The sequence below is a fragment of the Centroberyx gerrardi genome, chromosome 12, assembly GCF_048128805.1.
Source record: "Centroberyx gerrardi isolate f3 chromosome 12, fCenGer3.hap1.cur.20231027, whole genome shotgun sequence".
NCBI classification, from domain to species: Eukaryota; Metazoa; Chordata; class Actinopteri; order Beryciformes; family Berycidae; genus Centroberyx; species Centroberyx gerrardi.
Genome location: NC_136008.1, coordinates 10,747,452 through 10,760,571, shown reverse-complemented (window position 1 = coordinate 10,760,571; position 13,120 = coordinate 10,747,452). Strand labels below are relative to the sequence as shown.

The 13,120-nt window shown below is 45.2% G+C and overlaps 1 protein-coding gene across 2 annotated transcripts in view; it reads left to right on the top strand.

Moving 5' to 3' along the window:
* lipeb (lipase, hormone-sensitive b) overlaps positions 1-12,540 on the top strand; it is a 27,953-nt gene extending 15,413 nt beyond the window's left edge. For both annotated transcript variants that reach the window (XM_071908571.2, XM_078286951.1), the window contains 6 exons: positions 2,168-2,312; positions 3,646-3,873; positions 4,593-4,778; positions 6,036-6,217; positions 7,118-7,384; positions 7,918-12,540. In XM_071908571.2, coding sequence (XP_071764672.1) covers positions 2,168-2,312; positions 3,646-3,873; positions 4,593-4,778; positions 6,036-6,217; positions 7,118-7,384; positions 7,918-8,319 — 1,410 coding nt within the window. In that variant the 3' untranslated portion in view covers positions 8,320-12,540. The remainder of the gene's footprint in view (positions 1-2,167; positions 2,313-3,645; positions 3,874-4,592; positions 4,779-6,035; positions 6,218-7,117; positions 7,385-7,917) is intronic.
* Positions 12,541-13,120: the final 580 nt, after the last annotated feature.

Sequence of the window (13,120 nt, the reverse complement as noted above, 5' to 3'; positions counted from 1 at the left end):
CCTCCTCTTCTCCCCCTCTCTCCTGCACTCATGTGGTCATCTGTCTGGCTGTGTGCGGTCTGCATGTGGCAACTGGCTACTTATAGCCACTGTAAGACAAGGCTCCGTGAAATTGCCAAGGACATGGGCTGCCTTGATCTGCAGCTGCGTAGCAACCAGAGGATGAGAGAGTGATCTGAGGAGGGGGTGAACAGCGCTGTCATGTTGAATTAACGGAGAACGGTACAGCCCCGTAGAGAAAGATTACCCCAGGCGCTAATGGAAGACTTGTCAGACTATCCCTCTCCCTCCTTCTTCTCGGCTCTTCTCTCTTTTTTTTACATCCCTCTTTTCGATCTTTCTAATATTGCACAAATTCATTTCCTTTCACTTGGTGTCCTTTTTTCACCTCTCCTTCCTGTCTTATTTTAGCACAGTCCACTTCCCCTTTTCCCTCCTCATTTCACCGGGTACCTTCTGCTCTCTTAATCCCTGAGGCACGGCGCAAGACAGAGTGAATAGGGAGATGGAAAGTTTCCCTGAGGGCAGGGGCCTGTGGTGTCCCCTGCTCTCCTCATATCTCTCCTTCACTCCCTCCTCCCACTCCATCCTGCCTCTCCTGCCCTCCAGAGTGCCAGTGTTGGGGAAGATGGATAGTTGGATTTCTGGGGCAGGAGCCTGTGGTGCTCCCACTCTCAGTGCCCCATGACTCTGAGATCACAGTAATGGATGTACTGGGATTTGTGTGCATTTAGCAGCATGGCCACATACACACACACGCACACACACCTACACACATCCAGGAGTGTGTTTTTGTGTGTGATTGGGCAGCAGAGGCACCAGCCCGCAGAGACGGATTAACTGCTCTGCCTGTCTGAGGATGAGTGAGACTGCAACTCCGATTAACTCCTGCTTTGGGAGGTGATCTGGGCTCTTATGAAAGTGTGTGTGTGTGTGTGTGTGTTTCTCTGGGGATAGGATGCGTGTGTACTCAGAGAGTTTCCTGAGTCATGTAATATTAACCAGCCTTGGTCCCAGCCCAGCAAACACACACACCAACCTCTCCGAAGCCCTGTAGGCCATTTGTTGCGAGTCCTCAGCTCCTTTTATCCAGGTAGAGATGATGATCCGTCTGACTGACAGACCTGGCCATGGGCACTGGCACATGTTGACACTCATTGTAGACTGTCAACAATGGCTATTGTTCACATAGCTGCATGGAGACACACACACTTGCGCGCACACACACCAAAGGAGTACCTTTGCTGATTTGCACGAATACACACGACCTGACCTAAACAGCACTTGAACTGCACGCACACTCACTTGTCAGCGGTCTCACTCTAAGATTTATCGTGACAGACAGGGCTTTAAGAGAGCACAGCCAACTCCTGGAGCTGCTGCTTTGTTGATGTGTTTTTTCATTTTGAATCACCGGTCGCTGAGGTGACACACAAACACACACACACACACAGACACCGTGCTTTTCCCGGTGTTGTGAACGGAGAGCCTTTGCTTTCACTGCCGGCTCTGTCACAGCTAGTCAAAAAGCTGTTTTGGGGAGATAGGAGAGATGGAAGAGCAAAGGAGGAAAGCTTTGCAGAAAGAATACTTTGTCAGGTCAGTCTTGATTTCTCTCTCACATGTCAAGGTCATTGCAAAAGTATGCGAGGTAAAGCACTTGCCTTAGTTTGGCACAAGAATAGTAAGTGTTTAACCTGACTTTAGAGAGTAGTCACAACAAAAGGAGAAAAACTCACTATTTGGATTTTGTTTTGTGGATTGTCAAATCCACACTCTCCTTGTGTTTGCCTGTTCCCTTCATAACCGGCAAACTAGGACATGTGTGCACCTCGGTTATTACCATATGAGAAGAAATGAAATGGAGGTGACCGAAAGGGCACTGCTCATTCTCCCTTTGTCTAGACAGTAAGCCAGAAAGCAGACGGATGACATCAGAGGGGAACATAATTTTCATAACTTTTTATCCTTGCTTCTTAATGCTTTCTCACCTCCACACGTCTCTCTCTCTCTCTCTGTCTCATTCTCCCCCTGCGTCCCTGTTTTATCTTGCTCTGTCTTGCTTCTCATATTGTTAACAACAAAGGATCTTTTGACTGTGAAACTGAATATTACTCTCTATGTATCCACCCCCCCTCCTCCACACCCCTGCCTTCTGTCTCTCCAGCCCTATCTGAAGAGTTGGTCCCAGGACCTGGGTGTCCCCATCCTGTCAGTGGACTACTCCCTGGCCCCCGAGGCCCCCTTCCCCAGGGCCCTGGAGGAGTGTTTCTACGCCTACTGCTGGGCCCTCAGGAACCACCACCTACTGGGTACAAACACAACACGCACTGTAGTTTACACTGGAGCAGAGGTGTCGCCCAGTCAACTTTGCTCTTGAGGCACAAGTCTCAAGTCAAGTCCCAAGTCTAAATGTATTTTACCAAGTCAGTGTCATTAATGTCAAGTCTCAAGTCTAAATGTAGAACACCAAGGCAAGTCAGAATAAATCAAGAGTCCAGTATCAATTTAATATCGTAAAGAAAACTAAATAGGTAGGACTTTGCAATGCAATATCGTTTTAATAGAATAAAAAGTTGGTAAGAGCATCATGAGTTTGATTTCTATAATCAGTTTCAACTTCAATAAATTCAATCATTCCATACAAATTCAGAAAACAGAATTTAAATTCAGTTGTCTGGTGGAACAAACCTCATCACTTTCAATCTAAGTGATTTAGAAACCTTTCCAAGTCATCAAAGTCAAGGTCGAGTCACCAGAACTCAAGTCAAGTCTCAAGTATTCCCTTCATGCATCAAGTAAAGTCTCAAGCAATTAAAATTGTGACTCAAGTCATGTGACTCGATTCCCCACCTCTGCACTGGAGTGCTGGGTCTTATCTCGCCTGTACATTTTCTGTTTACTTTTCAAGGTCATGGGAAAAGTATGTGAAGTAGAGATGGTATTTACCTTAGGTGGTTGTAAGAATAGCAAGCACGTTATCTGACCTCAGTGAGCAGCTGCAGCAAAAGAGGGGAAAAACTCACTTTTCTCAGGGTGAAGTTGTCTTCTGGACTATTTCTGCAAATCCTCACTGTTTGTTTACCAATCCCCGGACCACTCGGAGGATTCATGCATCACTTTGAAAAGTAATCTTTTCTTCTAGACAATGTCTTGCACCGTGGTCGTCATTCTGCAATATTACACAAATTGTGATGCTCAATATTCAAGCAATAAACAAAAGACATCTGGTGAGTTTTGGGTTGCACCCCACTGCTGAAGCATGGCGTGTCAAATTAGCAGTGTCTCCAATGCAATATGTTAGTGTTGTAGTACAAGAAGGCAATATGCTGGCTATAAGGCAGACAGTGAGATATCGCCCCCTCACAGCAGCCATATGAGCAGCGATACAGAGGAGAAGAGCAGCAGAGACTATTAGTTGATACCCAAGTGTGTCACACGCTGCTTTTTTGTCCCTCGGTGGAATTCACATGGCAACAGAAAAATAGTTGCTCTGTTCTCTCTTTTCTCTTCTCCTCTCTTTTGTCTTCTTTCTTTGTGTTCCGTTTTTCCTGTACTTTCTTTTCAATTCTGCTCTTTGTTTCCCCTTCCTTCTGTTCTCCTTTCTTCTCACCTCTTTCTTCCCCTACCCATTTTTCACTCCAGGTTGGACCGGGGAGAAAGTGTGTCTGGCCGGCGACAGTGCCGGCGGCAACTTGTGTGTGACGACATCGATGCGCGCCGCTGCTCACGGGGTGCGAATGCCAGATGGCATCGTGGCAGCCTACCCGGCTACGCTGCTCACCGCCTACGCCTCGCCCTCCCGCCTGCTCACACTTATGGATCCCCTGCTGCCGCTCAGTGTGCTCTCCAGGTGTCTCAGTGCCTACGCAGGTGTGTGTGTTTAAAAATCAAGCTAGGACGTTTTAATCTTGTGAAGGTGAGAAAAGGCGTAGATCTTTGTCTTTCCCACCATACACTCAAACAGGAGTGAGTGATAGGCCAATAGGAAATCAATTTTCAACCTGTCCTCTGTTCTTTCCCTCTCTCTTGCCTTCTCCTTTCCCTTTTTTTTTTGCTTTTTTAACCTTTTTCCTCCCTCTGCCTTCTTTCTTCCCTCCATTTCTCCATGTCTGTGCTACCTGCTCCTACTCTATACATGATGATTTGTAATTGGGGTTTTGATAATAATGCTGATGATGGCATCTAGTTTATTGGCCTGTTAAGATGATTTGTTTTTGTTTGTTTCTTTAGCTAGTAATAATGATGACATTAATCATAAAGATGTTTTGTTCTAGCTGTGTATATTTGCAGGACCTCTCTCGCACACTGTTGCCTCATTTAGTTTTATGTAGTACATTATGTTTGTTGTATAGTGTCATTGTTTTGTATTTTATTTATTTTTCATCCACTGTCTGTAATACAAATCGCCCTGAGGGGATATTAAATCTATTCTGCCACTCTTTCTCTCTGCTCTACTACCGTACCTTTCCTATCTTCTCTGTTCTTATTCATTCCCTACCTTTTCTCATCCTTCCCAACTTCTTTCCCTCCCTCCTTTCCTGTCCTTTCATCTTTCCATCCTGACTTTCCCTCCATGTCTCCCTCCCCAGGCAATGAGCCGCAGACGGAGAAGCAGGTAGAGAGAGTGAGCACGCTGAGCATGGTGAAGAGAGATACAGCGCTGCTGCTCCGAGATTTCCGACAGGGAGCCTCCAACTGGATCCACTCTCTGCTGGATCCCAACAGAGCCTCCGCCTCCGCCAACACAGCTGCAGAGGCACCGCCAGGAGCCACTGGTACGCCACCGTTTGTGTTTGTGTGTATGGGTGTGTTTATGTATGCGTGCACATGTTTGTGTTTGCATGTGTGCACAGGTGGGTGGGAACATTAGGAGATGGGTGGGTGATATAACTGTGTTTTACTTAGCAGTAAAGGTGTTCAAAGTTTTTTGGTTGGGATGGATGTACAAAGTTTTCTGTGCAATCAGCTTGTGATCATGTCTACCTGCAAAAAATATTAATGGGATCTCCAAATAAGTGTGTGTGTTTATCCCCCTCTGTTTCAAGGTGTTTGCTATGCTAGTGCATTTATCCAGTGTGTTTGTCTTAGCTGAGAACACTAATTGCCCCAAAGTTCATTACACCCCATATGGAGGAGGTCATTGAAATGGATCCCCCTATTCAACAGTTAACTAACCAATTATCGCGGTGTCCCTTTCTGTTGCGTAACACCCCTGCAGCCCCATCCATATCAATCCACCTCCTTGGAGCGGCAGTGGTTTGACAGTAATTGTTAATTGTAGCCACCGTAAATCTAGTGGTGAATCATAATTTCCCCGGTGTCCCCTTAGCTAGGTGACACCCCCACAGCTGCAAGCCCAAACTAATGAGAGTGTCATTGGTGGGTGTACATTATTAAAAGGCCATCATGGTGCTGAGATGGTTCATTATTAAAGGGATGGGAGAGCGGTAGCTTTGTGAGGAGACCAGCCATGACAACTCTTACAGCTGTGTTTTGACGGCTGGGGGCGGGACGAATGATATCACCATGACAGCACTGTTTGAAAATTCCTCCGCCCCCTTCCCTTTTCTTGTTCCTGATATATCCCCATTTGCATTTTAGGCTTTTAACTGTTGGCTCTCAACCAGAGGACATACAATAAGTGGAAACAGCAGAATAAGTGAATTCTCTTTTGTGTACCACCATCAGTGTTAGTACCCTAATTTTTTTTTTTCGATGTCCTCCAACCATCAGTGGCCTCAAGTGAAGTTGAGTGGCCTCTTCATCTTTCATACGCTATTCAGTGTGCGTGGTTAACTTTAGTTTTTAATGAACCTCTCTCTCACTGTTTGTCTCTCTCAAACACTCTCTGCTCTCCTTTTCTGTTTGTTTTGCACAATCTCTGTCTCTCTGTCTCTCTCTCTCTGTCTCTCTCTGTCTCTGTCTCTCTCTCTGTCTCGCTCTGTCTCTCTGCCTGTCTCTCCCCCCCCCCCCCCCCCCTCTCTCTCTCTCTGTCTCTTTCTCTCTCTCTGTCTCTCTCTTTTCTCTCTCAGATGCAGTGAGGAAGAGCATATCCGAGGCGTCCATCTCCTCTCCTCACTCGGACCCCCCCATACCCCCAGAGCCGACAGACTTCTCCACCAGGAGAGTGTCTGTGAAGAGCCAGACTTGCCAGGACCTGGGGACCCACAACAATTCCACCTCCCACACTGCACCACTGCTCTCCGAGCGCACTGTACGTCACGCTTGAACACCGTTTACATTTACATTTTTTAGGCACTTAGTTGATGTCCTTGTCCAGAACAGCTTACAATTAGCGAGCAGGCAAGGGTTCAGTGAATTGCTTAAGGACACCTGGCTGTTGCTGGACATATTGTTGCTGGGGTGGAGGAGGGGGAGGGGTGGGGGTGTTATGGCATGGTCTCTAACCATGAGGCCACCCTGTTGTCCAACAACCACAGAATTAGAATTGTAATTTGATGATTATAACACCATCAGAGAGCACAGAGAATTCCCACTAGTCTCCTATCTAGGATCCAATTATCTCACCTTTCATACAATTTGCATTAAAGAGAGTTGGGAGTACAATTTGAGTCTGTTGAAGAGATTGTAACGTTGGACTGTGTGTCTGAACAATGTTGTAGCATGGAGATATGTTGGCTCGGCATCATATATTCCCTGCAGTGGTATGTGTGTTTCACATCACTGAACTCAGCTGAGCTTATATGTCACCCATGCCTCATAAACAGATTTGGCTAAAGGATGCTGACTGAATACCTAACCTTTTGGTTCTGGCAAGGTGTTGGAGATTATCCCTTTGTGTGTTTTCACACAGGCAGACTGGATTAGTGGCTGGCTTGGGGAAAAATAGCTAGCAGGGGTGACGTCAGACTTGAAATGCTGCTGTGCCTTCCCTCCTTGAAATGGGGATTGTTCAGCCAAGACTTTCAGGCATTCAGCCAAGGTTTTTAGAAGGAGATTTTCAGAAGGGCAAAGCGTTGTATACATAACCAAGGTTGCCTTGCAAATATTTTATACTTTTAGTATAGTTCCCACTTTCCTCAACATTACCATCTCCCTTATCCAGTCAGTCTTTAATTTAACTTCGCCTGAATAATTTCTCTTCCTTATGTAGCCAGAAGATGTGAGTTTCTTCCTCTCCAAGGAAGCCGATGCCTCCATGACCAGCGCCCTGTCTTCGGTGGCCATACCACCCCCTGGTGGCGAGGAGGGGTCAGAGCTGGATTACCCCAGGGAGTTCCCCCTGGGCTTTGAGCCTCTACGCTCGGAGCAGCTGGCTGAGATGAGGCTGCAGAGCTCACCGGTGGTCAGGGACCCCTACTGCTCCCCCCTGCTGGCCCCCGATAGCATGCTGAAAGGGCTGCCACCTGTACACATAGTGGTAAGAAGCACAGGCAGAGGGAGGGATGAAGAGAATTGGGGATGAGGTAGAGAAATGGGGGGACGGCCACTCATACAGATGAATACACAAAGGCCACAGGGTTCTTGAGGAGGACAGCTAGCTCACAAACAATCTTACCCTTCTCTTTTTATGGCTGTTTGCATAACAAAGTTATTGAGTAGAGTGGAGTTCACCATATCAGGACAGTTCAGATGGTGTTCAGACCCGGTGCACATTCTAGTATCAAGAAGAGAGAGTGAGATAGAGTGTGATAGGAGGAATAGATGAACTTGAGACCTGCTCTCTCTTGTGTGTTAATATGAAAATGAGGCAATTGGCGCAGGTTTTAAAGTGGCTAGAGTGAGTCAGCGAGAATGTAAAGAAAGACGGGGGGAAAAAAGAGGGGGGAACGCTTGGCTTCCTTTTCTTCATCCTGTAATTAAGATTCTTGACATGTCTGAAGGGAACCCTAATTTGCTTTCTGCCGTTCCTCCCCCTTCCCTCCCTCCCGCTTCTTCTCTCTCCCTTCTCAGGCTTGCGCATTGGACCCCATGCTGGATGACTCGGTGATGTTTGCCAAGCGTCTGAGGAACGTGGAGCAGCCTGTCACTCTGTGCGTGGTGGACGACCTCCCCCATGGCTTCCTCAGCCTATCACAGCTCTCCAGGGAGACGAGGGAGGCTGCCAATGTCTGCGTGGAGCGAATTCGCTGTGTCTTTACCCAGGACACGCCCCCGGAGCCACGCAAGCACCGCAAGCTGGAACGGACCGATAGGGGTGTTTCGGGCTCTCCTGGGGAAACCAGTTCTCTCTTCGTTGGTTCCATTGAGGGAGAGCAGCTAGCTGCTGGGAGAGGGGCTAAAATTGCAGATGGGGAGGGCTTAGTTGCTGTGGCAGCCCAGAATAACACAGACGTTGGTGGTATTGGGGCTTAAATGGGGTTAGATAGAAAAGAGGACTGCTGTTCACCCAAGAAGTGAAGAGAGAAAGAGTAAATGAAAGTCAGACAGAATTAGGCAATGCAAAGCCTAAGAGAGAGAGAGAGTTCAGAAAAGCAAGAGATGGGGGAGTTTGGAGGAGGCTGGGAGATTGCCCAGTTTTTGAGAGCGAGAACAAAATAGTAGAGGAGCACTGAAATACAACTTCCTCTGCTTTAGAATTCACTTGCTGCTTGACTTTGCATCACCATGCACAGCCGCAAACCTCTGGCTGGCAGACAAAACAAACACACCCACAAAAGACAGTCATATTTCAGAATAGAATGGTGATTTAGCAGCTGCTTTGATCAAAGACCAACACTCACCCACACACACAGCACACATCCTTAACAGCTTTGCCTTTAGGCGGCAGAGGCTCGGACATAAAGCAGCGCGGAAGGTTCTTGAGACGAGGCCTGAATGGGTGATTCATCTAGGCCAAGGCAGCCATTTGAGTCCCTAATCAGATAGTGGTAGGCACACTATAGGCTTCTCTATAGAGCCATCCCCATCTAAATGGCCACTTGTCCTTTAGGGAGCCACTCTAAATCACACTTAATAACTCCACATTGTGTTCTCTATTACGCCAGTTTGGCAGTCAATACAGCTCACTTTGTGGATAGTAACTCTGTTGACTCTCTCCCAAATGGAATTACAAAACTAAAAGACAACAGACTTAAAGGCTCTAAACTGGATGAATTGATTTGCTTGTTCCTCGAAATTCCATTGCAATTGTTAATCATATTATTAATCCTACGCCATAGTATTACTTTTACCTTATTTATAGCAACGATTTATAATGCTGTATTATAACCCCTGAATAATCATTATAGCTTTTCTTTGTTTGTTGATGTATGCGATAACGTTGTTTGTTATATGTAATCTTTTGCTGCTTATTCCACATTTTTGAATGTGCGCAGTATTTAACTTAAGCTTCTCTAGCCACTGCTGCTCTGACATCCTTTGCCTTCCCAATTAAGCGCATATTCTACTCTCAGTAATGCATACTGATAGGGTCGAATATTACACAGGGACACAGCACTTCCTATCTAGATGCTGCCTAGTGCTTTTTGTAGTGTTGACATTACTAATGCAAAAGATTGCATTTTATTGATTGCTACAATTAAACTTTGTTGGAGATGCACTGAGATGCACTACTTTCTGAATACAAGTATTCACTTGGAAAAAAAAAAAGCACTTGTGCTTTTTGGAATGTGCTTTTTGGAAACTTGGGTCCCATCTTCATAGCAGTCTAAAAACAATCACAGCTTGCAAAACTGCCGAAAGAGGCAAAACGTTTGTTTTTTTTTCCTTCTAAGACTGGAAATGACTGCTTGTCATTCTCCTACCGCAGAACTGGAATAGGAGAGATAGAGGCGGCAGGATGCGCAGCCCTCAGCTATCAATATACATTTTAACTTCACTACACTGATTTGCACTCGAATACCCCCCCTTCCTCACCAGGCTTTATCACTCCCTCCCTCCCTACCCAATATGTAGTGCGTCAAAGTACCACTTCTCTCGAGTCAGGGGACTTCCTGCCTGACAACCTGTTCATACAAATCAGAGGCTTTTAGGAAAAGCCAGAGGCCCCAGACCAAGAAAAGGGATTGTAAGAGCACTGTGTAAAAGCCACTGAACTTGTATCTGGCCGACTACACGTGGCTGATGGTCCAACCTGAGCAGAATTTTTGCTCCTCGCAATTACATTAGGGGTCGACTTTGTCTTTGGTGACCCGAGGACACTCTGCCTAGCTTGTTGTCATTGATTCACTTTGAAGTACAGGAAAATGTCCTTTGGAGGGTCGGTCCCTCTATCAAGTCCAACTAAATATAGATGCCAACAATGCTGGCGCTGTCCTGCCCTTGCCTGGTAGCAGGGCTGGGTTGCCAGGTCTGTAGAGAGGGATGCTGTGTGATGAATAGGATTTAGCTGAAGCGCTGAGTGCAAAATCCCCCCGTAGAAGAGCAGGATTTTCAGCAGAAAAGTCATGCTACAGGATTAGACCATGCTCGGTTCTGTCAGCCTGGAGTACTTACTGCAATATTTTTAGTCAGATTGATAGAGAGGACCAGGGCTGTGAAGAGGAGGAAAGTAATACACTCATCCTCTTGGAGATGCTGGGTTGAAGTTTGTACTTGCATTACTGGTTGCTGTTTATGCTCACTATGCACTTTTACTGCAGTCGGTCTCTCAATCCGTGCGAGTCTATTTTGGACTGGTTGTGTACATGTCACTTTTTTTGCCGGTATGTGTTGCACAAGTGGAGTCTGCATGTGTGCGCTCACGTGACGCTGATGTCTGAGATGTAGATCGTGTCTTTTGTTGCGTGCGTGAAACCACCAGCCCAGGTGAGAAACATGAGCTCACACATGCACGCATCATTGTGTGTGGCATACGTTCACATAAAGACACGAACGGGCGCTTTTCAGTCAGAGACTATTCGTGCTGTCAGTCATCTTTTGTTGACACTTTGGAAGCTCTTTGATGAATTCGAGGCTCTAATGGACAACAGTTACCTCGGTGATGTACGTGGGCTTGACTTCTGCATCAATACTGCAAACGCCACCTATGCACCTACACCTACAGGCCCGTTATGAAGCCCTGCAGGGTTGATGGGTCATTAGCACCTCCTTGTGAATATGGCTTGTATAGACTAGCACAGCTCTTGACTTCAAAAGGGCTGTGTGCTTACACCATGTTGCCCACTCAAACCATTGGGGCATTGTGCGTAGTTGTGACTGAAATTTCTAATTGTGTGAACCACTAGAAAACTTAAATTTGTGTCAAATGTGTACACGTGCAGTTTAACCCCCATTGGCCTCTTGCCCTTGTTGCCCACTCATGCAGAAGGCTAACTCAAGTGCAGGTGATGGTCCAGAGAGCCCATCTGGTGTTTTGGACAGATGAGGCGTCCTACACCTCTGCTGTTATTAATCTGCACAGACAGTCAGTGTTGCATTGAGGCGCAGTCTCCCCATTCCCATATATTTGTGGTTCCGCCACTGCTTATGCTGCCTACAACTTTGAGCCGCAATGTTTTGTTCAGCGTTGTTTAAATTAGTGTCATTTCATAGAATATGTATGCGTTGATGATCCACAGAACAATTTTATAATCACTAATCATTTTCACGAATCATCCTTGTAAGTACAAGTTGTAGTAGTTTAGTGTAATATTGCTTTTTGGGTTGTTCAATTATCAGGTTGTACAGCATACCTCTACCTTTTTTTTTCCTTTTTTGAAAGTTTTTCTCACTAGAGACTTTCTTAGCCCCAGGCTGATTTCAACGAAGTGCAATGTGATAAACCTTACTGCAAACATATGAGCTAACAGCTTTCAACGATTAGGTCAAGAAACACAGCTATGCAGTTACACACCAGCATCAAATCACTTTTCTTTTCAGTACCTCCATGATGACTTTGCTTCCACAGATGGAAATGTGATAATTATATTTACTGTGGTCAAATGTGTTTGAATCAGCCCGAGGTGAGACTTCATAGTTGGCATGCCAAGCCATATGCCACTCCACTTAGTTTTAAATAGACTGTATAAGGTTGTACAAAATCTGATCCTTTCACAAACATATATTTGCATTTAACTGACGTTGACCGCTTCTCTGAAATGTTTCCTAATGAGAACAACTTGCTTGATCCACCACAGTTAGATAGCCTGCATATAAGATTAAGGTTTCAATCGGAACCAAAGGCTGCAGCCAGTCGTTAAATCAGAAGCACCGTCCTTGCCATTTAGAGCCATTTTAGTGTTGACTGGTGTCGGTGAAAATGCAGATGTTATTCATTGTGATAGTACTCCATATGCAAATGTTAAGGCACTGTAAAATGCAGTTTTGAAGTAGAACTTGATTAGCCTTTTAAAAAAAAACATGTACAAGCCATAGACTGGAAGCAAAGATGTTTTAAGTTTACATGATTTTTTTTTCCTTTTTATTAAAAAACACCACAAGTGCAAACCTGTGAATAAAAAAGAATGAATGTATATTAAAAAATGACATGATTCCTGTAGATATTTTTACTTTCAAATTTGTTAATCTGATTGATATGATTTTGACCCCTGCACTTTATTTGCAGGTTTGACTGAATGTTGTCAGATATACGATGAGTAGGCTGGTTTCTTTCCCTGTTGATTTTTATCAAAAATAAATATATTCTCCCATGAACCTGTTGTGTCCAAGTCCATCATTTAACCTTTTGTTTGCACCAAAGGACTAGAGACTATAATTCAATCTAGCTAACCAGATCTTACTGACATCTGATAGCTTTTGCTTTTATTTTGAAGATTGCATGCGTAAATGCCAAAACTCTTAATCAAATTTCACCAATACCTTGACTCAGTCAGGACTTCAGGAAAGGTCAAAAAAGACGTTGGCCTTTGGTTAAACGTATTAAGTGTCCGTCAAATTTGAAAAACCACAGTGCAGCAAGGGCTTTGTGTTCTTTTTCGTTAATCGTTATTTCTCTATGGATGCAGCTGATGTTGGAGATATCCCGTGATGAATTGCTACCTATAATGTTGGGATTTCAGCAATATCTCCCCCCATTAGTGCAGCCTGTGCCTGTTGATTTGTGCATTTTTAACGAATGGCCTATGTGATAATTTGGACTAGGCCTACATTAGGAGAGCAGGCATCATCTGTCTCTCTGTGATAGTTCATTAGAGCTCTGCTGTGAAAACTGGTCCTTCTTGCAATCAGCGGTGGCATATTTTATCTGGACATGTCGCAATCTCAAAGCAAGCAC